General features: G+C 37.8%; 1 protein-coding gene across 1 annotated transcript in view; it reads right to left on the bottom strand.

Moving 5' to 3' along the window:
* TRPM3 (transient receptor potential cation channel subfamily M member 3) overlaps positions 1-26662 on the bottom strand; it is a 725609-nt gene that overhangs the window by 319423 nt on the left and 379524 nt on the right. Inside the window, 2 exon segments of the mRNA XM_036738414.1 lie at positions 11943-12067; positions 16867-17080. Coding sequence (XP_036594309.1) covers positions 11943-12067; positions 16867-17080 — 339 coding nt within the window.

The raw sequence follows: 26662 nt of genomic DNA, 5'->3' as shown, positions 1-26662 counted from the left end.
TGATTTTTAAGGACAGTCCAAAATAGTCAACAGGTATTTTCCATGAAATTATGTATGATATCGATCCCAGAACAATGAAGAACTAAAATTGTTCAGTATCACCTGTGTCTTTAAGGCAAATTCTCCTATGAGACTTAATTTCTCCTTGTCCCTTTGGGTTCTTCAACATCTCGTAGAATTTAAAGGTGGAAAGATTAGAGATCACATAGACTAGAGATATCCAATGCTTTTGCAGCAGCCCAAAGACAACAACGTTGTTTTCAACTCATAGCATAATTTAAGGTACTATTCATAATATTCTGTAATTACGTACTCGTAAAGGTATCATTAAATATTTTTTTATTTGACTCACTAGGATCATTGTCACCAATTCCTAAAGGGTTTGCAAACCACTCATTGGGAACCAAAGTCGAATCTCTATTTTGCACAGAAGGAAAAATATCCTGTGGTACTGGAAAAATCAGTTATTGCTAAGGAGAACCCTGCCCCCAACCCCTAACTAAAACCCCAGATTGCATAATAAAGAATGGACTCAGACCTTTTTTCCAGTTTAGCAAATGTCTCTGGGGCTCCATGACTCCTCCAAGGAATGTCAATAGATAAGATTATCCCACTCAACGATAACCAGTCAGAATCTGTGATCTGTCAGGATCTTTGTTCCTGTACCCCCAGACCACCCTGTGACCTGGCATGTAAATTTCAAGAGATAATTAACCACTGCACCCTGTATTTTCTATATAAACTACTTCTTTACCCCAGCTGGGGCAACTCTGATTTGGGTTGATCCTCGAATGGATGCCGGCTAATAAATTCTCCATTTAAAACTTATACTCTGTGGGGTGTCTCACTCGCTCTTGGTATAACATTTTGGAGGCCCCAGCGAGATGAGGAGGTATTTCGTGTTACTGCCCCGGAGACACACACAGGACTTCGGACCTCAGCAGCGAGTCTCTGCCCTGATCCACCTTCTCTCATTTCGGAGGACTGGCTCCTGGGGATTTCTTTTCCTGGGAATCTGATGTGGGGTGACGGTCTCAGAGAATGGGCTCTTTGCTGACTTGTCCCTTTTTGGGCTATGGAGAATTCTGGTTTTCAGACCTCTAGAGGTAAGATTCTGTTCTGGGCTAGCCATCTGGTCTCTGTTAACATGCTACCTGGACGCAGGAATACGCGTGTTCAGAGAAGGGGGGTGTGATAAAATTGAAGGCATGTGTATATCCCTGAAGGGGAAATCTGGTTTATTTTTTCTCTCCTCTGAGGGGACTTGGTTTAGCTTTGAATTTGATCCATCCATTTTGGTTCTGTTCTATCTCTTGTACGTTTTGAATTTTGTTCTATATTTTGTACGTTTTGAATTTGTCTATGTCCATGTGTCTGTGTCCAAAAAATGTGAAATGTCTATATTTTGTTAAAAATCTGAAATGCAGGCAGCCAGAGATTTCAGGCTGCAACTAGGGAAACAAAGACTCTTTTCCTAGTGGTTTCTCATCTGGCCAAACTTGGAATTACAACAGAAATAGGGTTAAAATTTTGGCAAATTCTGGGTTTTAATTGTTAAAAAGCTTGGAAACTGGTTAGTTGAATTTTGGGAAAAAGGACTCCTGAAACTGTAAATTCATTTCAGGAGCTCACTCTTTCTGAAACACCTCCTCCCAATGAATGCCTTTTGGCTAAAAACCTCTGTTAAAGTTTTCAGTCAGACTCTTGCGTCGGACTCTCGTGTTTGTCTTTGTCCCTGATCACAGTTAGGAGGGGATCTTTTCCCTTAGATTTAACTGCAAAAAGGTTTTTAAGGAGTAAGCAAAAGGTGAAGTTTACTTGAATTACAATCATTGAGATCTTTCACCATTGTTGTCCTGTCTCTGACTGAGCCAGGGCTGCAGTAAAAGTTAGAACAGATAAAACAGACTCCTCTCCTCCCAGATCAGATTAGAAGAAAATGCAGGAGAGCTGTAGGGAAAACTTAAATCACCCTTCCCCACCTGGTAAAAAGGAGGAGAAGGACAGAAATTCACAGACTGACAGTCAGTCCTGTGCCCCTGGGTACCTTCGTAGCCCATCCTTTTTTGGCAAAGCTTGGAAATGCCATCCAGGTCCTATGCATTCTGCCCACTCAGCCCTAGGCTCAGTAACTTCTTTAGTTGTGGGGGAAGGGTGAGGTAGATGGATTTGGACTTTCTGCCTCCCAGAATTATCACCACTGGGATACCAGCTTCTGCTCTAAGTAACTTCACACTTCTTTGTTCCAATTGCAAAACTGTATTTTCATCTCTGTTTGACCTGTTTCCTGATTTGGAAAGGAAAATAATAATGATGGTTGTTTATATTTTAGACACAACATTATTATTATCTCTCCCTGATTTAATGTAATTGTTAATCTTTGAAGTAGTTTTTGGATATCAAAATAATAAGTTAAATAATTTCTATACGTGATAAAATTTGGAACTGTCATATGTGGTTGTAACAAGTGAATAATTAATAATACTGATATTTAACCATGAGAACAGACTTTCCATGTGAAAAAGTTTTTATTATGAGAATATATCTGGTGGTTTAAAGACGAGATGAAAGATTCTCTGTGCATGGAGGTTTAGAAATTCGCTCACCTAAATTGATAAATGGGCTCTGAATTAAGGGTTGGTTAGATTCTGAAGAGAAAAAAAAATAAAGGCTGGGAGAGTATGTAATTGATTATTCACTTGAAATGTTTGAGGTGGTTTGGGTCAATATTAGGAAAGAAAAGTTTCAGTAAAGACTGGGAAAGAAAGAGAGAGATAGAAGCTAGAAATAAAGGGTTGGGGGGGGGGGCTGCTGCTTTTAGCTGCCATGTGCTCCTGGCCACACCCTTCCCCCACCTTCTACATTGAAAGACTGTGGGGAGCTGAAGATAAAAAGAAACTTGTAACCTGATTGAGAATATACAGCTAAATAAATAAAGTATATTAAAGATATTAATGTATTGATATGTGTTATGCATGTATTTATATATTAATGTATTAATATAGAAATACTAGAAGTAATAGGATCAACAATTCCTATATGTGATAATCTGGAAATGCAATTGATGTCATCTGAAATTTATTGTTTCTGCATTTCTAAAATTATATTGTATTTCTAAAATTCTCTTAGATTGTGTAATTTGAGAAGACCATTATGTGATTTTAATCTAAGTTTGATATACGTGAATTGGGTGCTTTTAAAGGATGTGATGAAAACTTGATAATTTCAAACTGTCATATTTGGTTTAGAAATGTATTTACTTAGACTGAAATGAGTAGTTCAAATTTTACATACATAATAATGTTTAGGGCATTATTACATTTCTATAGTATAAATTTTGTCAAAGTTGCATTAGGTTAAGAAGTTGGTCTATTGCTGTAACCTAAGAAATTATGACTTCCAAGTTTTGTCTAAAAGTTCAATTGAAATTGTTTTGCTATAAGTCAGGTATTTGTGCAGAGGCCTTTTTGGGTTCTCTTGTGATCTCTGTCCATTCAGGATACATTGTGAACTGTTAAAATGTGATTTTGTAGACAATGATCATTTCTTTTACAATGCTAAGTTTTGGGCCTTAGAAATTAAAAAGAACTAGACAGAGAACTAGGAAAAACCAAGTGAATTCGGTCCATTTATGCTTCCCTCAAGTGGCGTCCAAAAGTCTAGGGGGAGACGTGAAGAGAGAGAGGAGGAAAGGGCCAATCCTTTCATCCTTATTAAATGCAAATCGACCTTAGACACGGCCTAGGTAGGATCTTCCTGACTCTATTTCCCAATTCTGCTATTTCCTTTCTGAAAAGGAAAATCCCCACCTGATTACTCCTAAGCCCTACCTTCAGTACCTAGTGACTATATGATTGGCTATCAGATGTGACTCATGCCTGGAATCAAACAGAGCTAAGGAAGTTCTTTCCTTCTGTTAAGATATATGATGTTGTCCCTCTTTTCTTTCATGGCAAATTTATATTATCAAGAAGTTTTGTAAGCACAATGCTAAATCTGTTAGGTGATAGATGAATATTGGAATATCTCTGAGTTATTATAATAGGATACAGGAATGAATACCTTACAATTTTAACCTATGTTCATGGCCAAATAAAACATTGAAATAATATAGAGATAACATCTCCCAAAAGGAGAAAATTATTAGACAAAGCAATAAGGCAAAGATGTAATGTGATAGCATGTCTAATTAAATAGGATAACAAATTTTTGAGGAAAATAACAGGATCAGATTGATTCCCCTAAGAATTATATACAGATGTGTATGATTGGCTCCAAAATTTATCAATCCTGGAAATTCAAGCTGATAAGTGTGTTTGGTAATAAGATCTCAAATTTGGATGTTAGCACAAGAAGATTGTATAAGATAGTAGAACAAGTGAAATTATATCTCCTTTGTAAAGTATCTGTCTGATAATTTTTAAGGAAGATGAGTTCAATTTGTGGTTGGACCTTTTATTTTAAAGGGATTCCTATACCAGGTACAAAATTTAGGTAAGGTTAGGAACAGTAGATGATGTATGAACTGAAATACTCTGAAGTTTCAAAAAGGAGAGCCAAATTTAAGTGATTATAGTAAGTTATATTAATTTAGAATTGTCTGAGAATTTCTACATCTGAACCAGAAAAACAGAACTCTCTTTTACTATCAAGGGACCAGATAACTACAATCAGGCATCTGAGATTTAAAAGTGCTGCTTTGAATGGACATTGTGAATATGTAACTGTAATTTCAAGTTACTTTGTATACAAAATGTGCAATTAAGTGCTGGAATTAGTTTTGTTAAAAATGGTTTGTGGATTATTTGTAAATGCCATCAAAAGACACGGCATGGGTGAAAGGTTTATGATGTTGTATGTACTGTGCTACTGGGATACGAGGAATTTGGTGTTGGTCAACGTTGTTGATAATGATTGCATTGCTTTGTATGGTTCATGTTTAAGTTTTCTTGGTTATCTAATGTGTAAATGTAAAATATGTGACATGCAAATTTCCGCCTCTATTGTGAACCACCTAAGTGGTTTGGTCTGTACCTGACTCAATGTAATTGTGCAGTTTTGTGAATTATGGAAAAAAAAAAACTTTATTGTATTTGTTTGAACTTAGCCCTGCGTGGCTGGGACCTATGTTGTGTTTTTTTTCCTGTCAGTCATCAAATCATATGTGTTCTGGGAGCTCTTGTTAGGTGGATATCAACTCCTTGATCCTTCTGTCACATCTGAGAACTGCCCCTGCTCCCGAGTGGACATCTGAGCCCATAGGAGACCTTGCCCTCCGGTTTCAAAGAGCCTGAAGGGGACAACATCAGACGCAGACGGCTTTCTCGCAGGATCCAGATCAGAACCTGAGCAAGGACCTGCTTTTTCCCTTTCTGAATCCTTGCATTCCCAAGACCGTTTACCTGTACTTTTGGTGTCTTTGGCTTATTACCCCTTGCAACTTACTCCCTCTGCTTGTTTACAATTAGTTTAAAATTACTGCCCATCTCTGGGAATGTCCAACCACAGAAAGAAAAAACCTGACTCCACCTAGATGAGGATTTTTAGAACTTCACCCCTGAGAAAGATAGAGGTTTTTCCATACCTTAATTGGTCTTCAGGCAAAACCTTCAGTTTGCCTTTGACCAAAAGCAGGAAATGTGGAGCGTTTTGTACCATTTTGTATCATTTTTAATTTCAACCAGACCCAGGGCCTGAATTAATGAGTAACTGGAAGAAGATCCAGGACCTGGGCTTCTTTGTTCTCTAAACTTTGCTCAGGAAATACCTCTACCTCTGTCAACAAGGCCAGATCAGACTGACTTAAGGACATTTCCCCCCTGTTAGCCATTAAGGGATGAGACCCTAATCCTGAGAGGAGCACCTTCCTTAATATTTTACAGGTGTATACTTTAACTGACCCTTGTCAACACTCTTGTCTTTACAAACCTTTCACTTGGTATGTTGATGGAAGGAGAGCACAGGCTTTGGGAGTCCTAACCCAGTCCTTAGGACCTGACCCCGAGTCAGTCGCCTGTTTTCAAAACAATTAGACTCCCTGGCTGCTACAGCCACTCTAATTGAAGAAGCTTCTGAATTTCTACCTGAGCCTTGCCCTCTATTGTTACTATATGCATGCCTTCAGTTACTTCCCAAACCCCTGCTTTACAAGATGCTTTTATGGAATTTTTACTGCAGACCTATGCACCTGGGACCAGCCTAAGCTGACATTGAGTGAGTTTCAGGGGACCAATGTCCACCCTGGCTCACCACCCTACTAGCGCTTTGGCTGGCCCCCTCATTTTATTGATCCTGTCTGTAACTATAGATTCCTGATTACTTTCTCATATCTGGAACCTAATTTGATTTCATGCAAATTCTGTCCCTGTCCAGATCAGGTCCTTCCTCTTTCAAAGGTTTGAATAGCTCCATAAAAAGAAGTGGGGAATGTGGTATTGGAAAAATCAGTTATTGCTAAGGAGAACCCTGCCCCCAGACCCTAACTAAAACCCCAGTTTGCATAACAAAGAATGGACTCAGACCTTTTTCGGTTTAGCAAATGTCCCTGGGGCTCCATGACTCCTCCAAGGAATATCAATAGATAAGATTATCCCACTTAACGATAACCAGTCAGAATCTGTGATCTGTCAGGACCTTTGTTCCTGTACCCCTAGACCACCCTGTGACCTGGCATGTAAATTTCAAGAGATAATTAACCACTGCACCCTGTATTTTCTATATAAACTACTTCTTTACCCCAGCCGGGGCCATTCTAATTTGGATTGATCCTCGAATGGATGCTGGCTAATAAATTCTCCATTTAAAACTTATACTCTGTGGAGTATCTCACTCGCTCTTGGTATAACAATCCAATCACAGTGGCTCCCTCCAGGTCACTTAGGTGTCAAAGAGCAGAACAAGGATTTAAATCCAGGACCTCAGACTTCAAATTCAGTGCTTTTGCCACTACCTCCCAAATTGATTGTTCTAGGAGAGAAAGCACACAAAACTTCGGTGTTGTGGTTAACTTTATGTCCCATGTTTCTCTTTCACTAGGTCTTTAAGACCATTAACAAGGTTTATTTACACTGTCCTAAGCCTTTTACTGACCACATCGAAATCACTGGCTGCCATCTGTGTCAACATCAGTGATAGAATCAGCACTGATGTCTTTGTGATATCATGATATTAGAAACTGGGGGCGGGGCATGTAAACCAATCAATAAACAATTATTAAGTACCTAGGATATATCAGTGCTAGGAACGGAAGATATATAAAGACAAAAGTGAAATTTCTCTCACAAAACTTACATTTTATCAGGAAAATTAAAGAAAGAGAAGAGAAAAAATAGAGATGGAAAAGAGAAAGATTACAAGCCTGAGAAGAAACAATTTGAAATGGAGAAAAGGAAGATGGAAGGAGTCAGAAATGCCTCAGTTCAAACTGAGCCTCAGACAGTTTCTAGCTCTATATCCTAGGCAAGCCACTTAACCTCTGTCTGCCTCAGGTTTCTAATTTGTAAAATATGGAAAATAATAGCATCTACCTCCCAGAGTTATTGTGATGAGTTTTAGACTCAGGGAGCCCCCAAGAACTCTCCTTGAATTTTCCCACTAGATGAGGCGTTTGCTTGAGGCCATAAGCTTTTCATTATCACTAGGCCCAAATCTCTAGGTTACCCTAAACCTAGCCTAGCCTTCCATTGTCTGTTATCTCCAGGTAGCCTCAGGCAAAGGCCTCGTCTAGTGGGAAGATTCAAGGACAGTTCAAGGGGGCTCCCAGGGTCTCAACCCCATCAGCCGTGAGAATAAAATGAGATAATGTTTGTAAAATGCTTTGCAAATCTTAAAGCACTATAAAAATGTTACTTATTTTTATTAATGGTTGCTTTTTTATTGTCATGAATTGTGGAGCTTGGGCTTCAGGCTGTGGCATGAAATACCTCTCTCTCCTACCCAATGAAATGCCACTTTTTTCAGGAAACTTCTACTATTCCCCTCAGTAGCTAGTGCTCCCACAATTCTACCCCAGAAACTACTTTGTATACATTTTGTTATTTTTCCATGTATTTTTCAGTTTTTACACAATAGAAAGTAAGCTCCTTGAGGGCAGGGATGGTTCCCTTTTTGGCCTGGTATTTGCCAAATTTATTGAATACCTAGCACATAGTAGGCATCTAATAAATATTGACTGAATGATTAAGTTCATATTAAATTTGAGTGGCAGTCTACTATGCTTGTAGAAGGCTGTCCAGGTAGTAATCAACTCAAGCAAGAACAGTTGGCAAATTAAGGAATTATCTTTTGCTTGAACTTCAGACAAACTAAAGCAATTCATTTATGGAGCAGGATGGGCTTGTTTAACAGGTGTTAAGTGAGCATTAATGAAACTGGTTGCATTGGATAAGCATGCTTGCCTTTCTAATACATGAATCAAACTCAAACAACACTTTTTTACACAGAAACACATCCAAACAAATTGTTAAGCATGACAAATCACCTTTTGCTCTTTGCCAGTAATTTCTAAATAGAAAAAAAAGATCAATGATAAACTTGTTCAATTTTATTTTCTGCTGCAGGCATCTTAAATTTAGTTTCTAGACATAATTATGATGAGGGCACGGTCTCTGGGAACCCCTGAACCCTTGAACTCTGCTTGAATCTTCCCACTTGATCTGGCCTGAGGCTATAACCATTAAGCCCAAATGCCTACCTTGCCTAGCCCTCTATTGTCCAGCTGTTTCCCACCCTCAATCCTGATCAAAATATCTATACCCTAGCTCTATTACCCTAGCCCTCTATTTTCTTGTCATTTCCATGTAGCCTTCAGCTATTTCCCAACATGGAGTCTGACCTCATCCCAGTCCCTTCAAGCTCCACCTTAGACTCCTCTTCAAGTCCCTCCCTAAACCCTTCCTCTGGTCACCCCAGAGCACCCCTCAATCCCTCCCACAATCTTTGTGTATATAATTTCCATCTTGCCTCCATGAAGGTGCTCAGATCCAATCTAGCTCAGATTGATCTGGGCCACTTGTTACAAGCATCACAATGGGTGAGATCTCTTGGGGCAGACCTATATGGCTAACCCTTAATAAACTTTGTCTTTTCCCTTGGCTGAGAAGGCTTGAGTCGAATTCTTTCAGAAGGACCCGGTGTGTCGGTACTTTGGGATGTCGAGCGTCGGTACTTGGGGGTGTCCAGCACCTCTCAACCCCAAACCTCTTCAATTAGGTATATATGGTGGCCAAAGATCCAGATTTTTAAAAAAAATAGTTAATTATCCAGATGTTTTCAAATATAGAGATGTTTGGCACTTGAATAGCTTCCATCTCTTTTATCACTTATTTATAAATTTTTAAACTTTGAGTTTTTATTTTATCTTCAGCACCATATTGGATTGTATTATATAGCCCCAAAATGAACTTAGATACAGTTAAGAAATACAAGCTTAAAGTAATGCAGAAAGAAAAATTTGATTCTAAAATATTTATTTTGCTGTTAAAATTCCAATAAAGTCAACCTCATCATGGTAGGAAAGTGCATTAGGGCAGGGAATGGATTTTCTAATCTAAACAAGTGAATTTCAAAGGTTCTTACAAAAGTCTCAAGGATTTATAAGGAGTAACTATTCAAAGTCAATGAGGTTTTAGATGAATCTAAGCCTTTAAGGCAAACAGAGATTAACAAAATCTTATGTATTATAGAAATACCCAATTTTGTCTTTCCTTTCTATCTTCTTTCCTTTCACAGCTAAATGAAACAAATCAAACTGTTAGTTTGTATGCTTGTTTATGTGACTCAGAATGATGAAGGCACAATCTCTGGGAACCCCCTTGAACCTGGAGTGCAGTCTCTGGGAGCCCCTTTGAACTCTCCTTGAGTCTTCCAACTAGATCTGGCCTTCCCCTAAGGCCATGGGCCTTGCATTATCATTGGGCCCAAGTCTCTGTCTAGCCTAGCCCTCTATTGTCCAGCTGTTTCCCCACACTTAATCCTGATCAAAATATCTATACCCTAGTTCTATTCCCCTAGCTGTCTGTCATCTCCATGTAGCCTTCAGCTATTTCCCACCCAGATGAGTCTGACCTCATCTCAGTCCTATCAAGCTCCTCCTCAGACTCCTCCCCAAGTCCCTCCCTAAACCCCTCCTCTAGTCACCCCAGACCACCCCTCAATCCCTCCCACTATCTTTGTGCATATAATCTCCATCTTGCCTCCATGAAGGCGCTTGAATTCAATCTAATTCAGTAGTTTGAATCTGGCCCGCTTGTGGAAACAGGTGTCACAAAGGGTGGGATTTCTTAAGACAACCCATTATGGTGAATCCCTAATAAACTTTGTCTTTTCTCTTGGCTGATAAGGCCTGAGTCGAATTCTTTCGGCAGGACCCAGCATGTCGGTACTTTGGGGTGTTGAGCACCCCTCAACACCAAACCTCTTCAAGACAGTTAATTATTTTCTATTTCAGAAATGAAAACACAGTAACTTCTCGGGTAGAAACTAAAACCACCAGGAAGGTCAACTAAACAGATCAGTTCACAATATTGTTATAACGATGACCCCAAAGTGCTAAAAGACCTAGATAACTTCTAAATCTTAGAAAAAAAAAGACAAAACTATATGCATTAATTTAAATTTATGTATTGAATGCTTACTATGTACAGTCTCTGGGAACCCCCTTGAATCTGGAGTACAGTCTGCGGGAACCCCCTTGAGCCCCACCCTGAATCTTCCCACTAGATCTAGTTTTTCATGCCCCAATAGCCTAGCCTAGCCTTCCATAGTTTGGTTACCTCTGGATTGCCTTCTGGCTGTTTCCCACCCTTGAGCGTGATCAAAATATCTATACCCCAGCTTTCTTATTGTCAGTCCTCTTCAGGTAGCCTTCAGCTATTTCCCACCCTGGAATCTGACCTCACCCCAGTCACCCCAGACCACTCTAAACCCCTCCTCTAGTCATCCCAGACTACTCAAGAGCACCCTAGATCCCTCTTACAATCTTTGTGTGTATATAAGTCTCATCTTGCCTCTGTGAAGGCACTCAGATCCAATCTAGCTCAGCTCAGGTTGATCTGGCTGGCTTGTCACTAGCGTCACAAAGGGTGGGATTTCTTAAGACAACCCAATATGGCTAACCGTTAAACTTTTTCTTTGCCCTTGGCTGAGAAGGCTTGGGTCGAATTCTTTTGGCAGGACCCAGCGTGTTGGTACTTTGGGGTGTTGAGCACCCCTCAACCCCAAACCTCTTCACTGAATATAGTTTTTTGTGATATTTGTCTTTAAAAATTGACAATTCATCTCATCAACAATATTTTTGAATGTTTATTATGTGCTGGTGGCCCATTCAAGTATGGCGTAAAGTATATGATAAATTGGTTATCCAGAATATTCCATTAGCAAACTCAGACTCCCCATTCCTCATCTTTACCATTCTAGATAAACAGGAGTTTTTGAATATAACATAGATTGGTTACTTGCTATCTGCTACTAAAGCAAAGGTTTGATGAACTCTAAGTGCTTGCCTGGGACTGCAGAATTTGTTTGTTTAAGCTAATACTATACAAGCAGAATTTTTCACTGGAACAGAACTCAGCCTGCTCTGACTGCTATAACTTCCTCAGAACACCGGTAAATGTTCGAGCTCTAGTAAAATGCATTGACTAATGTTTGGGTGAAAGACCTTATCCAAATCAGAAAAGAAACGATTCATTAATGACTAATATGGTGAAAAGGAAGCAAATTAGAAATAGCTGTTTAGTTTAAGAAAATGTGAATTTATCTAGAAACACTGACTTTTACCATTAGTTTTATTACAGGAGGTAGAAAAAAAAATAAATCTTACAAAATTAGCATCTACCACAAAAAACAAAAATAAACACAAACCCACTATGAACAAAGACTCAGCTAGTTCCCCTCCCCTCTTTTAAAGTTACTCATAATGAGAGCAATATAATAAGACTTACATCTTTACCAATCAAGTCCTCCTGGTTTTCTACAATTCCCCAGGGAGCGATACCTATGGTACATATCTTCCCTCGAGATTTTGATGCATGATCTTTCAAAGCATCTCCAACATGTCGAATAACTCCTAAAAAAGAGGAGAGAGCTTTAATAAGCTTGTGTTTTAAATGGTTTGTTCCTCATTATCCAATGGTGAATTATATTTATTATTTCCCTGAAAGGCAAGAATACATGCTATGTGACACTCTGACAAATGACTTCATTACAACCACATATATCAAAGGCAGAAAATATAAAATTTCTGGTGTAACATTAAGTAAATGTAATAGCATTCCCATAGCCTACATCAGCCCTTGCTCCAATTGAATAAAGCTCCTATTAAGTGCAAAGGGTTGTGTGTTTGTGTGTGTGTGTGTGTGTGTGTGTGTGTGTGTGTGTGAAATGCACATAAAATATAAAATAGCCAGCTAAACTAGTATATAGACACACACGCACACACATGAAAAAGAATTAGAAAGACTAGACTTGAAAATAGAAGTGCAAAGAGGTTCCACTTTAATAAATTTGCTAAACTGGACCATGGGGAAAACTGCATAAGGACAGAGATCCCAGTAAGTATTATTTCAAGACTAATTGGAGTTTCAACTTTTTATGAAAAAGAAAAAAACCCACTACTCACTTCCTGAAAGAGAAGTGATTCTCTCATGATATGGAATAACATACAATTCTTGGACACGGCCAATGTGGGAATTTGTTTTGCTAGACTACATATTTGTTACAAAGGTTTTATTTCTCTTACTGGGATTAGAAGAAAAGAGTTGAGAAGGAGCAAAAAATAAATTTCTGTTAAAAGTAAAATTTTGTAAAAGGGAAATAAAAAAAGGGTTTATTTTATTACAAATATGTAGTTAGTAGATTACTTGAAATGAGTAGAACAAAGTTCATTCAGCAGTTTCCATTTTGTAGTTTGCAGTGGTCTAAGGTGTTATTGCTCAAAATCTTTTAATGGAACCTTAAGTAATAAATAATTCTAAAAAATATTATGAGTAGTATATTAAATTATCCTGGGGGTTAACAGTAACTTTTTGTTATTGTTGTTGAAAGTGATTTTGGGTAACAAAAACTGTTGTGAACCACTGCATTAGGAAGAATTTGTGAACATTTAGACTTGGAGAATTTATCTCGGATGACTTTGAAAGGAAGAGGAACAAGAATCCAGATGGGCTGGGGTTATATTTATTCTTGACTCAAGGCAGAGATAGCAGCAAGAAGCAGTTGTGCTCGTATAAGCAAGGACCACCTGGACGTTTGCAGATATAGGTACCTAAATGTGATTAAGCAGATTTCCATGTATGGATACACATATATATCCTATTTTGGAGCCATAAATTCATCTCTAAATGGGCTTATTATAATACACGTATATATATTAATTTCAATATTTACTAAATGCTTATTATATGCATGTTATATAAAATATATTATATTCCAGTTTCTACTGAAGTCCTATTCCAGTGTCTCATTATATTGTAGAGGTGAATATGCCTCAAAAATTAAAATACAGTACAAGTACTATCACTTCATAATAAACTAGAAAAGGACCATCAACAGTCTCTGTCATCTGAGGACAAGACCAATTGGTTTCATGAGGTTCATCACCAAAAGGCAGGCTGATGGAGTAGAGAAGCTCCTTGAAAAGGAGTGAGTTTAGAGGTAGGTTGGTTCGTCTGTTGGTCTGTCCTTCCTTCCTTCCTTCCTTCCTTCTTTCCTTCCTTCCTTCCTTCCTTCCTTCTTTCCTTCCTTCTTTCCTTCCTTCCTACTTCCTTCCTTCTTTCCTTCATTTCTTCCTTCCCCACAGACCATCCCAGTCCCTGGCACATAATAAGCCATTAATACGTTCTCTCTTATTAGTTCATTGGCTGCTAGGTAATTTTCCCCCTTACTCTACCACTTCATGAAATCATGTACTAAGGAGGTTTGAATCCAAATTGATGAAATCATAGGTCCTTTGAAGCACTGATGTGCTCTAAGATCACCAACAGCTTTAAATCTATGGTCTGATAATATGTACAGGTAATTTACATCCTATGTTCTTATAGACACTAATCTGTTTCTGTTTTTCAATCAAGTTATGAGTGAATTTTCCTTACAAAGTACAGATATGAAGATTCTTTGAAAAAAATCTTTGTTGCTCTAGTTTTCTTTTGGTTTTGTGCCTTCTACTCATCCCTATCATACTATTAAATATGACAGAGGGCAAATTATGCCATTGGAGCATCACATATAAATATAGCACATACTCTGCAAAGCTCCCCATGACCTTCTTATTGCTAAAAGCAAGATCCTCAGTCCTCTGTCATTCTTTTTCAGTACTCAAACCTAACTCTTGTGTAGTTCACAGAACTTGTTGCTTAAATTAATAGACAAAGAAACTGAGGCTCAGAGATGTGGATTAACTTGTCCAAGGTTACACAGGAATAATTGCACAAAAGTAGCTTAGAGATCATCAAATAAGTAGAGAGTTTGGATTCAAACCCATGCCTTCTGAATCTCTCAGTGCTCTTGACTGAGGCTTTAATAAACTTGAAACAAATTATGACCCTACTTTCTGCATCCACCTTTGATTATCAGTTGGCAAATCCCTATCAGTTCTAACGCACACAGAAACTGCCTCTGTGTGTCCTTTACTGTCCTTTATGATGCATTCTCACTTAGAAATCCATGCAACTTAATAGGAATTTGTAAATTGGGTGTAGTTCATAGTAAAAGACACTGCTGGAAAGATTTATTTACTTAAACAATGTTAAATATATTATTAATTAAAATATTTCCATTCACTTTAATTAAGAGATTTATATTATGCAAGTGAAAGGACCAGACCATACAAATGTGTGTGTATAAATAATCCTGCTTTATTTATGAATAATCCTAATCAAATTACAGAATAGATATATAATGGCTTTCAAGAAAAATGATGAAGAAAGAACTAATATAAATCACTCAATATTTGCTTTTCAGCCACACAATTGAATAAGTATTTGCTAGGTTAACTGGTGATTTAATTCAACATGCAGTTATTAAGCAGCTCCTATTTACTTATTTTTGTTGTTGTTCTTGAGTTGTTTTAGTTGTGTCTGACTTTCTGTGATCGCATTTGGGGTTTTCTTGGCAAAGTACTGGAGGGGTTTGCCATTTCCTTCTTTAGTTCATTTTATAGATGAGGAAACTGAGGCCAACAGGGTTAAGTGACTCGCCCAGGGTTGCATAACTGGTAAGCATCTGAGGCTGGATTTGAACTTGGTCCTCTTGATTTCAGGGCCACTACCCTATTTACTTCACCACCTAGTTACCCACACTGTGCTTAGCAGGAGTGATAGAAAGAAAAAGGAGATGGTTCCTGCCCTCAAAGAGCTTATATTCTGCTAAGCAGCCTATTAGATTCTTATTTAAATGTTTGCCTAAGAAGAACAGTGTGAGCATGTGTTAGGTATACAAGTCACATATTCAAGGTACTCCAGAGAGTTCTGAAATTGTTATTCTTTAATGTTACTTAAGGGGTAGCTAGGTGGCAGTGGACCTGGAGTCAGGAAGATTTGAGTTCAAATCTGACCTCAGACACTAACTTCCTGTTCAGCCCTGGGCAAATCTATGCCTCCATATCCTTAACCGTAAAATAGAAATAATGGCAATACCTACCTCTCCGGGTTGTTGTGAGGATAAATGAGATAACATTTGTAAAGCATTTAGCATAGTGCCTGATACATAACAACTACTATATAAATGCTGATCCTTTTAAAAAACAAAAAACCCTCTGAAATGATGATAATGAAAGCTGTCTTTAATTATACTGAAATTTAGCTTACATAAACTTGAGAAGGTATTATAGTAAATAATCTTCCAGAAACTCCAAATGCCACTTGTTATACGAAGGCTAGCAAGGAAGCTTCAAATGACTTACATTTGCAGAAGCATTGATTTACTGCAATATATAACCCTGCTGACTCAGCCATGGACAATATGTCAGAAAAATTTAGAAGCAATCATTCCATTAACTTTTTTTTTTATTATTAATAATGCACCACAGATAAGCACTTAGCACCCTGTGTATGTGTCTGTGAAGTGGAGCAGGGTGGAGAGGAAGTGATTTGACTGTCTTTCTGTATTACACTAAAAACAAGGTTGAAAATAACTCCTGTTTATGATCCCTAACTAGGATACACCCAACAAGTGAAAAAAATATGTTTTTTTATTACACTGATTATTTTTTTTTGCGGGGGAGGGAAAACATTCCATTGAATATGGAGTGGAGTAAAATTTTGAAAATAGTTGTTTAGAACTGTTTGGTCTCACAAAGATAAAGCAATCTGGGTTGAGGAATGCGAGGAATAGCATAAATCCAAGCTTGAGTTATTCTCAAACCACATTAGAAGGCTTCCTTCTAAATAAAAAGCATGCATCCTCATTAAAAATAGTTGCTCCTTAAAATTAAAAAAAAAAAGAGTGCTACCAGAATGTGAAGTTACATAGCAGTTGGTATTCATTTAAAATATCCTTATAATCCTTCTTGTAAATCACCTCAATTTGTTTTGCAGTGAATTTTTCATTACTCAGCTTTCCAACCTGTCATTCATGCTTAAAATAATCCTTTGACTATTTTTGGAGATGATTTTTAGTTAACATTTGGATTTCCTCTTAAGGGAATAAGAAAAAAGAATCAAGGGGTGTGTGTATTTGTGTGTGTGTGTGTGTGTGTGTGTGTGTGCGCGCGCACGCGCATACACATACAAATGTATGATGGGCAAGATATGAGGATTTTAACAAGATTTAAGCTTAGGAGAAGCTAATATTAACCATAATCTTTAAATAAAAATGAGGAGAGCAGACTCATGGCCAGTAGCTATGAGACTATGCATAGCTTGCATTTACCTGTGTTAACTCCACCTGTGAAAATCCATGCTCCAGTGGTCATGGCTGCCTTGATGAGACCTTTTCCAAAGACTTGCTTGAGTTTTGGCTGGAGTTCAAAGTTCTGGAGGCCTCCATGGACAGAGATGAGGAGTTTGGGGAGCTCAAGTTGCCACTCCTTGGTCATCAGGTGTAGAAGGAGATCAGGTTTTGTGTCAAAGGACACCCGCACATACTGTAAAAGGAGGCATTGTCAGAAAGGGAGAATCATGACTGAGGCATCTTGTAAGTATGGGTTGTTTGTTGCTAGAAGAATATGCATTTTAGAGAATTTAATGTGAAGATCCTGACAAGACAGATTGAATAAGGGAGTGATTATTTGTATTATCAAGACAATTTTCACTTTACGAATTTATTGTCTTTAGGGAGTATCCCTTTAAGCTGAGTTTTAAATGTAGGGCACTTAAAAGGTAAAGTGATTTTTCAAAATTCAGAGTAGTCACAACTTCTTAGGAGTGCTTCTTTTACAGAAAGACAATGGTACTTAGATTTGATTAAAGGGAGCCTGACTACAGCTTATAACCTTTAATCTTTCCATCAGACCGACATATGGCATCTGATTTCTCTTTCTAAGTACTTAAGATTCTCCAAAATTTATCCATTCATTTCATAAAAATACTTTCTCCTTTGATTAGCTCTTCCAAGAAGAAGAGGGATTTCATGACAAAAGGGTAAAGAAGAATCTCTTTTAATTAAACAAATTTTATTTATTAAATTTATCCCAAGTTCATAATTCTTTAAAAAAGATATTTTGTATCAACAAGACTTTATTAGGCATGTACTATGTGCCAAGCATTGCTCTGGGTAATGAATAAACAAAGACAAAAAAAAGTGAAGTCCCTGCCATATAGAAGCTTACATTATATGGGGAAGAATAACATGTAAATGGATAAATACATACGAAGTATATACAAGGTAAAAATAATGTAATTTCAGAGGAGCAAGGGATAACTAGTTCTTAAAAGGGTCAGGAAAATTCTTATCTATGAGAAATAAATATTTGAGCTAAGATAGGCATTTAAAGTAGCACAAATGAGCAGTGAGCAGCACATTCCCGGATGGGAGGATTGCCTGGGCAAAGGTCACAGAGATGGGAGATGGAATGTTGTGCATGAGTATTATTAGCAAATAGTCTAGTTTGGCTTAAACATGAATGCATGAAGCTCTGGAAAAGTAGACTGGAACATGACAATATTAAGGACTTGAAAATCCAGAGGAATCAGTGGCTGATCATATAGGTAATAGGAAAACACGGGTGCATTTTGAGCAGAGGAATGATATGGTCACACCTGAGCTTTAGGAACATCACTCTGGTAGGTGAGTGAAGGTTAGATTAGAAATAGGAAGGGCTTGAAGTTGGGAGCCCAATAAGAGGCTATTTTAACAGTCCAGGTAAGAAGAGTTGAAAGCCTGAACTAGGGTAGTGGTTTTGTGAATTGAAAGAAGGGAGAGGGATAATATTGAGGTAGAAACAATAGAGCTTGACAACTGATTGAAAACGAGAGATGAGGGAGAAAGAAAAGTCTAGGATAGGAGTTTTTAACCTAACTTGTGTACAGACTCCTTTGGCAGTTTGATGAAGCCCTTTTCAGAATGTTTTTAAATGCATGTGTTAAAATATATAGGATTACAAAGGAAATCAACTACAATGAAATAAAATTATCAAAATAAAAAAAGTTTCATTGATCCCAGGGTAAGAACCCCCAGTGAATTATAGATTGAAAAATTGACTGTCTGGAAGGTTGTTGGTACCCTTCTCCAAAATGGAGAAGTTATGAAAGGGGTAAATTGGGACAGGGGGAAAATAATTGTGTTTTGGTCATGTTGGGTTTGAGGTATCTATGGGACATCTAATTCAAAATGTCCAAAAAGCAGTAGGGGATGTGGGAGTGCAGTTCAGAAGAGAAACCAGGACCATAAAAACTACTCTGATCTGAAAGTCATCTGTACAGAGATGGTATTCGAAACCACAGCAGTTGAGGAGATTATTGAGTGGAGAAAGGATTTATAGAGAGAAAGAAAAAAAAGGGAAAGAGCACAGAACAGAGCCTTAGGGTATATTCACAGTTAAGGCAGAATGCACAGAGAATGATCTAATAATGAGACTCCAAAGGAATGGCTAGAGAGTTCAGAGAATCATATAATCATAGAGCTAGAGTTGGAAGGGACAACAGAGATCATCTAGTCTAATCCCTCTTATTTTACAAATGAGGAAACTGAGGCCAAGGGAAGCAAAGTGACTTGATCAAGGTCAAATAGATAGTCAGTGTAAAGGGTGAAATTTGCATCTAAGTCTTCTGAGTCATGAAAACCCAGAGAGTATCCAGGAGGAGAGGGTAACCAATACTACTAAATGCCATAGAGAGGTCAAGAACAAGGAGGATTGAGAAAATGCCACTGAATTTGGTAATTAAGAGATCACTGGCAATTTTGGAGAAAGCAGTCCACAAAGTGTTGAGAAATGAGTGAGAAAAGAGGAAGGAGAGGCAAGTTTTTTCTAAGAAGAAGAAATATTGGATGATATAGCTTGGGAGATGGTAAAGCCAAGTGAAGAATTTTGGCTTTTGTTTTGTTTTGGTTTTTTAGAATAGGTAAAGCTGGCAGCAGGGAAGGAGGTGGCACATAGGGAGAGACTAAAGAGAACAGAGAGAATGATTGTGAGGGCAATTTACTTAGGAAGATGGGAAGGGACAGGATCAGGGGTGTGAGCAGAAGGGTTGGCAGTGGCTAGGGCATAGGCTACCTCTCTAGTTGAAACTGCAATAAAGAAGGTGAAAATAAGAGTTGATGTCAATGGACTATGAAATGTGCAACAGGAGAGAAGAGTAGGTTACAGGAGAATGACCTTTATTTTTTCAGTTGAGTATGAAGCAAAGTCCTTTGTTGAGAGGGGACGCCAGGGTGTGAGAGCCTTGAGGAAAGAAGAGAAGGTTTGAAACAACCTCTGGAGGGAGTAGGATAGAGAATAAACTAGGAAGGAATTAAAGGACTGGCTTGACAGTGAGGGCCTGGCTGAGATGACAAATTCATGGTAGATAAAATGATTGTGAGATTTTTTCCACAGAAGAAGGGGGAGAAGATGGAGTTGACCCAGCAAAGCACTGGGGAACAGAGAACACTGTAAAGTTCATCTAAGCAAACTTGCATTTTAGACATCAAGGAACTTTAGCTACTAGTATTCAGCATTCTCGAAAATAGTGTGTTGTTTTTGTTCTGTTCTGCCTTGATAGGAAAAACAGAAAATAAAGTTTTTAAAATTGAAAGCATGCTTCATTATCTTCATTGATTAACTAGTAAGCGACAAAACAATCTAGGTGAGAAATGCTATCAGCATTTCCCATGCCCATTTTATTAAAAAAAAAAGACAGTATTTTAAAAAGTCATAGCAAAAAGACCCCTTTAGTACTTCTAAAGTCTCATTTCTTTGTCTTCATTAACTCTACAAAGAAGTTTGTCATGAAACAGTACCATAGATTTAGAACTAGAAGGGTCTATGGAGGTCATCTAGTCAATCCCTCTAATTCTTATATTCTTAACAGATGAGGAAGCTGAAGGAGGTTAATTTGGCACTTAAAGCACCAGGCCTCACAAATGTTATTAACTTGGTGAAGTAAATAATTTGTTTCCCCTAATTTATCACTCCTAATGTCAAACTGTTCTATCTCATCAAAAGTAAAAAAAACGTCCTCCGATGAGCTCCAGATTATTTTTTTTTCTGAAAAAGTTAAAATAATTCAAGGTGAAGAGATGCAGAAGGGAAGATTTTTATTAAATAGACAAGTCAAACATTTTAAAATATTCTAGTAATGGTTAATGCATGTATTTAAAAAAAGAATGAGAGAGAGAGAGAGAGAGAGAGAGAGAGAGAGAGAGAGAACAAGGGAATGCTACCGAATTACAATTAAAGTAGCTGCTTGTTGCTATTAGACTCTAAAAACATGGCCTAACATTCACCATAGTTCGTTTGATTTAACTTTGCAAATAATTTGTGTTTCTGAGTCTATAGTTAACATCTCAGAACATCAACTGAGGCACTGGCACAAACAAGATCATATCGTGTGAAAAGAGGTTTTAATTTAAAATAAATCACTGCAAGCATTGGACCAATTACAGGATTTTCCCTTGCTTTTCCAATAAATGGGATACACTTTTTACTCTTCAATGTAGGATACACACACACACACACACATATACCTACATACCTACATACATACTTATGCACACAGAGATTTCAAAAACCCTTGCTAATTGTTCCCCTTCATCAATACAAATTATCCAGAGCTAACTATACATTTTAGAAGAAACTGTTGGACAAAGTAGACAACCTTATCAGTGGTGTGTCTCACTTGGTGAATAATTCATAACCAAAGCCTCTGAAATTACTTGGTCAGCTTAACTATCAAAGGAACCAAAGGGAGTTAGTTATTCATTAACCATTGTGAACAATTTACCAGCTAAGATGCATACCTGAATATCTTCCAATAAGTAGTTTAAAAGAAATATCTGATAGGCAAAAAAAGCAAAGTAGGATGGTGTTTCAGGGAATCCACAAATCTATTGTGGGAATTTGGGTGAGGGTAAAAGGAGAAAGAAACAGAAGTAATACTGCCATGGGGCTGTCCTGTCAGGTGGAAAATATGAATGATGCTTTCTTTAAAAAGATCACAAAATTGGCAGTAGAAAGAAATGGTAGTGTTGGAGGACTTCAGCTGTCCAGATACCTCCTGGAAGGTTCTCTCAATCAAAAGCAGATAGGATAAAACCTTGACCGGTTCTGCAGACAAATTCATTCTTCAGATGGTAGAGGAAGTGATGAGGAAACTCGCTGGTGAATTAAAAGTTCTAGAAACTTGGAGAGAAATTGATCCATTATAGTCAAGAAGCTAACTAAAGGACAGTCAGATGGGTCCTTTAGACCTCAGAAAAATAGGTATCAGAAGGTTCAGAGAGACTAGGCATGATTCCACGGCTAAAGACACTAAATAAAGGGAAGATGGCACTAAATATATAAGAGGATCTCAAAAACAAAATGCTGGTGATTCAATTTTGAACAACTCGTATAAGTAAGAGAAAGGAAAGATATCTAAAAAGATTTATATGGCTGCACTGAAAGCTCTTCAGGCTCATAATGTAAAAGTATCTGTACAAATGACAGAAAGAGGGGGAAAACGAACAAGGATAAAACCTGGTAAGATTAGTATCAGGAAGGAGAAATCCTAGTAAAAGTTGACAATAGAAAGGTGTTTTTTAGGGTCCTGAGAAGAAAGATAAGGAAGGGAGATGTCTAATGCTTGTAGTAAATGTAAAAAACAAAACAAAACAAAAACCCAAAACAATTGAAACAAGTAAACTCCTCTTTTTTGGTCCCATCTGCTTTATCAATCAGCAGAGTCCTCAATATGGGGAGAGTAAATCAGAGACAAGAGGCAAATGAAGCCCCTAAAGAGTCAAACGATAGTACCTAACTATCATAAATGAATTCAAGTTTCTCAGACCAAACTAATTATATCCCAGGGTACTATAATAACTTTTTATAATCCATAATTTCTGAATGTTTCTCAATTATCTTTGAGAAGTCCTAGAAAATAGGCAAGGTGTTAGAGCAATGGTGGCTGACAAATACTCTGATTATTAAAAAGGGAGAAAAATGTGGATTCTTCATTTCATCGACTGATTGAACTGGATTATCCATTTGGGCAAAACAACAGAATAAAATATTAAATGGATAGTTTGTGAGCACTTAGGAAGAGAAAGGATGATCAAATTTTATCTAGCAAATGACAATTTACTTGATTTATTCTCTTAATAGGGCAATGTATCTGGATTTCAACAAGACATTTGACTGGTATGAAACAGTGAGTGTGCTGGACTTGGTGTGGTAGAGAAAACACTGAACTTGGAGCTAAGAAGATATGAGTTCAATTACCTCTTAGCTATGTGACCTTGGGCTGGTCACTTCATCTCTGAGACTCAGTGTCCTCACCTGTAAAATATTGGGGTCTCAGTTCTCTCATCTGTAAAATGAGAAAGCCTCAGCGTTCTCCTCTATAATTTGGAGATTAAAATAGTACAGGGATAGAATGAAGAACAAATGAAGTAATGTACCTTAAATCCTTTGTAAACCTTAGAGTATTATACTAATGTGAACTAGTATGGTAAAATTAATCAATAAGGAATTGTTGAGTGCCTACATCGTGCTAGGCAGTACTCTGAACTTTGGAGATACAAAGACAAAATGAAAATGTCTTGTGATTTAAATTATTAAATGTGGGTTAGATGATATAGCCTGTTTTACTGTTTTAATGAGCTCTTGACAATGACTTTATTTTCCCCCGATTTACTCTATCACATTCCCAGAGAGGCTGTCCCAAATTAGTTGTCAGGTTCCTATATCAACCCATAGCTCTTTAATATTGGCCTTTGTTTCTTGTGTCGCAATGTAACAGTCTTTGGGTAAGGTTTGGCTTGGTTGCCTTCAAGGGAAATGTGTTGCTAAATGCTCTGGAAATTGTAGTTCTTCCAATCATACTAAAAGACAAAGTTAATAGGATATCAGGACTGGAGGACAGGGCTTTCCCTCTAGGGTTTCACTACATTGCTGAGGCAATTGAAGCCATCTGTCATGAATTCACCAGCCTTCCCTGTTCTGTCTCAGAAAATCCTTTTAAATCATCCCCTACACTCCCTATTCTTCTCTCTCCTTTTGCTCCAGCACCTGAGGGGGAAGTGGTTCTTTTGCCTAAAGGCTGCTAAGTGGCACAGTTGAGAGAGTACTGGAGTAAGGAAGACCTGAGTTCAAATCTAACCTCTGATACGGTGTGACCTAGGGCAAGTCCTACCTCAGTTTCCTTAACTATAAAATGAGGATAATAGCACCTACCTCCCAAAGTTGTTATGAAGATTAAATGAGATAGTGTTTGTAAAGTACTTAGCACCTGACACATAGTAGGCACTGAATAAATGCTTGTTTCCTTCATTCTTCTCCTTATTCCTCGAATTATGCCCTTCTGACACTGACTCACAAGTCAGAGGAGCTGGGTTCAAATCCTACTCCTGATGTTTATTACTTGTATGACCTAGGGAAATCACATAACCTCCCTGGGCCTCATTTATAAAATAAGTGAGTTGGACTGGATGGCTCCTGGGGTCCCTTCAACCTCTAGATTTAGGAACTGCATCTTGGGCCATCTATAGTCGTCCTGGTGAATATCAGGCCACTGGACCCAGATGCTTCTGGAGGAGAAAGTGAGGCTGGTGACCTTGCATGCACTCAAATCAAAGTCAAGTGCAAGTCATGTCATCATTTCCCTGATGTCATGGTCAAACACAAGATCTAGGAACCTATCATCCCCACTGTCTCTTCCTTTCCTGTTCCATCATTCCTCTCTCTTCAGTTACTCTTGTGCTTGATGCAGAATCTGAGAGTCAGAGCAGTGATCTAATACAACCTGTACTAGGAAAAATAATTGACTTTACATATGCTTGATGCATGGTCATCTGGTATTTGCTGGAAGAGAAGGAATCCATTACTTTCTTAAGCAGCTCATTCCATTTTGGGATAGCTCTAATTCTTAGGAATTTTTTTTTCACATTAAACCCAAATTTGCCTAATTTCCCATCTATTTTCTCTCTCTGGGCACAGACCCAACAAATCCAATCCATCTTGCCCATGACAGTCCCACAGGTACTTGAAGACAGCCACCATTTTCCAGAGTAAATCTCATCTTCAATCTCTCCTTTCCTACTGTTGTCTCTACATGTGCTCAATACTCCTCCAATATTCTGTCTAGTCAAGCATATCACCTCACTAACTGTCACATGCACAAACAAGTCACATTTTCTACCTCTTCTGCTCCTGTTCATCCAACCTGAAAGGCATTTCCTTCCCAACTCAATCCAAAAAGCATTTTAGTGCCTACCCTATTTGACATACCATGCTAGGCACCAGAGAAACAAACCAACCAATCCAACAAAAGCATTTAAAAAAAAGATCTCTGCCCTCATTTTTTCTACCTATTCATCCCTCAAGACCCAGCTCAAAGTACGGCTCCCTACAAAAAGCCATCACCAGAATAAAAAAAAAAGAAATAGAATTCTTTTTTTTTTTGGAGGGCAGAGGGGAGGCAATCGTAGTTTGCCCAAGATCACACAGCTAGTAAGGGTCAAGTATCTGAGACCGGATTTAAACTCAAGTCCTCTTGATTCTAGGGCCAGTGCGCTGTTCATGCACCTCCTAGCTGCCCCAAGAAATAGAATTCTTTTTTTTTTTTTTTTACTGTTTTTTATTTTACCAGAACACAAATTCAAAACAGAAAAAACAAAAACATATCATAAACTTAAATACTGAAACTTAAATACACAGTAGAAAGAAAAAAAGCGTGTCATGTGCATAGCAGAACACAGAAAAGGATTCAAAATATGTAACAATAAATTTTCATTTCAAGAAAGCCTATATGATTGGAAATATAATTCTTAAACCATTTGTCTCTCCTATTTTACATTGTGTATGGCTTCATTAAGTTATATGCAATTGCTGCATTTTTAAGACATAGAAATAAAATCTATATAACCTGTACTCTATCAGATCAATAACCAAATCCAATAATTCTTTTCATTATCACTATTCTTATTAATAAAGAATATTTATTTTATAAAAAACCGTCATCAACTACACACACCTATGATCTCCATTGCTGAGTCCATATTGGTATCTGTATTCCTTTTAACGGCCTTTAATACAAACATTTAATCACCTACACTTTTTTGTTTTTTGCTGCCTAATTGCTTCTTGTGTGTCAGTTTCTTCAAGTACATTTTAAACTTCTTCAAGGAAAGGACCAGGAAACCTTGTACAGAACTTTTTGTCATCTTTTTTTTTTCCTTTTGGTCATTTCAGTCATGTCTAATTCTTTCTGACCCCATTTGGGATTTTTTTTTGGAGGGGGGAAGTTAGGGCAACTGGGGTTAAGTGACTTGTCCAAGGTCACACAGCTAGTAAGTGTGTCAAGGATCTGAGGCCAGATTTGAACTTAGGTCCTCCTGATTCCAGGGCTGGTGCTCTACTCATTGTGCCACCTAGCTGCCCCCCCCCACCCCGTTTGGGATTTTCTTGCCAAAGATACTGCAGTGGTTTGCCATTTCTTTCCCCAGCTAATTTTATAGATGAGGAAACTGAGGCAAAGAGGGTTAAGTGACTTGTCCAGAGTGACACAGCTAGTATCTGAGGCTAGATTTGAACTCAGGAAGATGAGACTTCCTGACCACAGGCCTGGTGCTCTATCCACTGTTCCACTTAGGTGCCCTTTTTGACGTCCCTCCCTTCCCCCAAATCAGCAAGAAATAGTAGAAAGAGTTTTGAATTTGTAATTAGGAGGCCTGAATTTGAAGCTTGACTCTGTTTCTTACTATGTTTGTAACTTAGGGAGTAAAAAAAATAAAATCTGCAAAATCAGAAAGTTATCTGTAGGATGAAGAGTTTAGCATAAGATACGTCTAGGGTCCCTTTTTCAGCTTTAAATTCTATGATTTCATGACCTCCTAAGGGCAGATCACTGTTGTGCTGGTACATGTTTAGTAACCTGCTGAACTAGATATGCTCAACATTTCTTGTTCACAAAATAAAGATAATGTTTTTTTTTTTCACTTGGGTCCAATGAAATGATAAGTGTAAAACACTTAACACAGTGCCTGACATACAGCTGGTGATTAATAAATGCTTAGTCCATTCCACTCCCCATTTCATAGTATCTACCACATA

The sequence above is a fragment of the Trichosurus vulpecula genome, chromosome 9, assembly GCF_011100635.1.
Source record: "Trichosurus vulpecula isolate mTriVul1 chromosome 9, mTriVul1.pri, whole genome shotgun sequence".
Lineage (NCBI taxonomy): Eukaryota > Metazoa > Chordata > Mammalia > Diprotodontia > Phalangeridae > Trichosurus > Trichosurus vulpecula.
The sequence above is the reverse complement of the archived record's forward strand: the minus strand, read 5'-3'. Positions and strand labels throughout refer to the sequence as shown.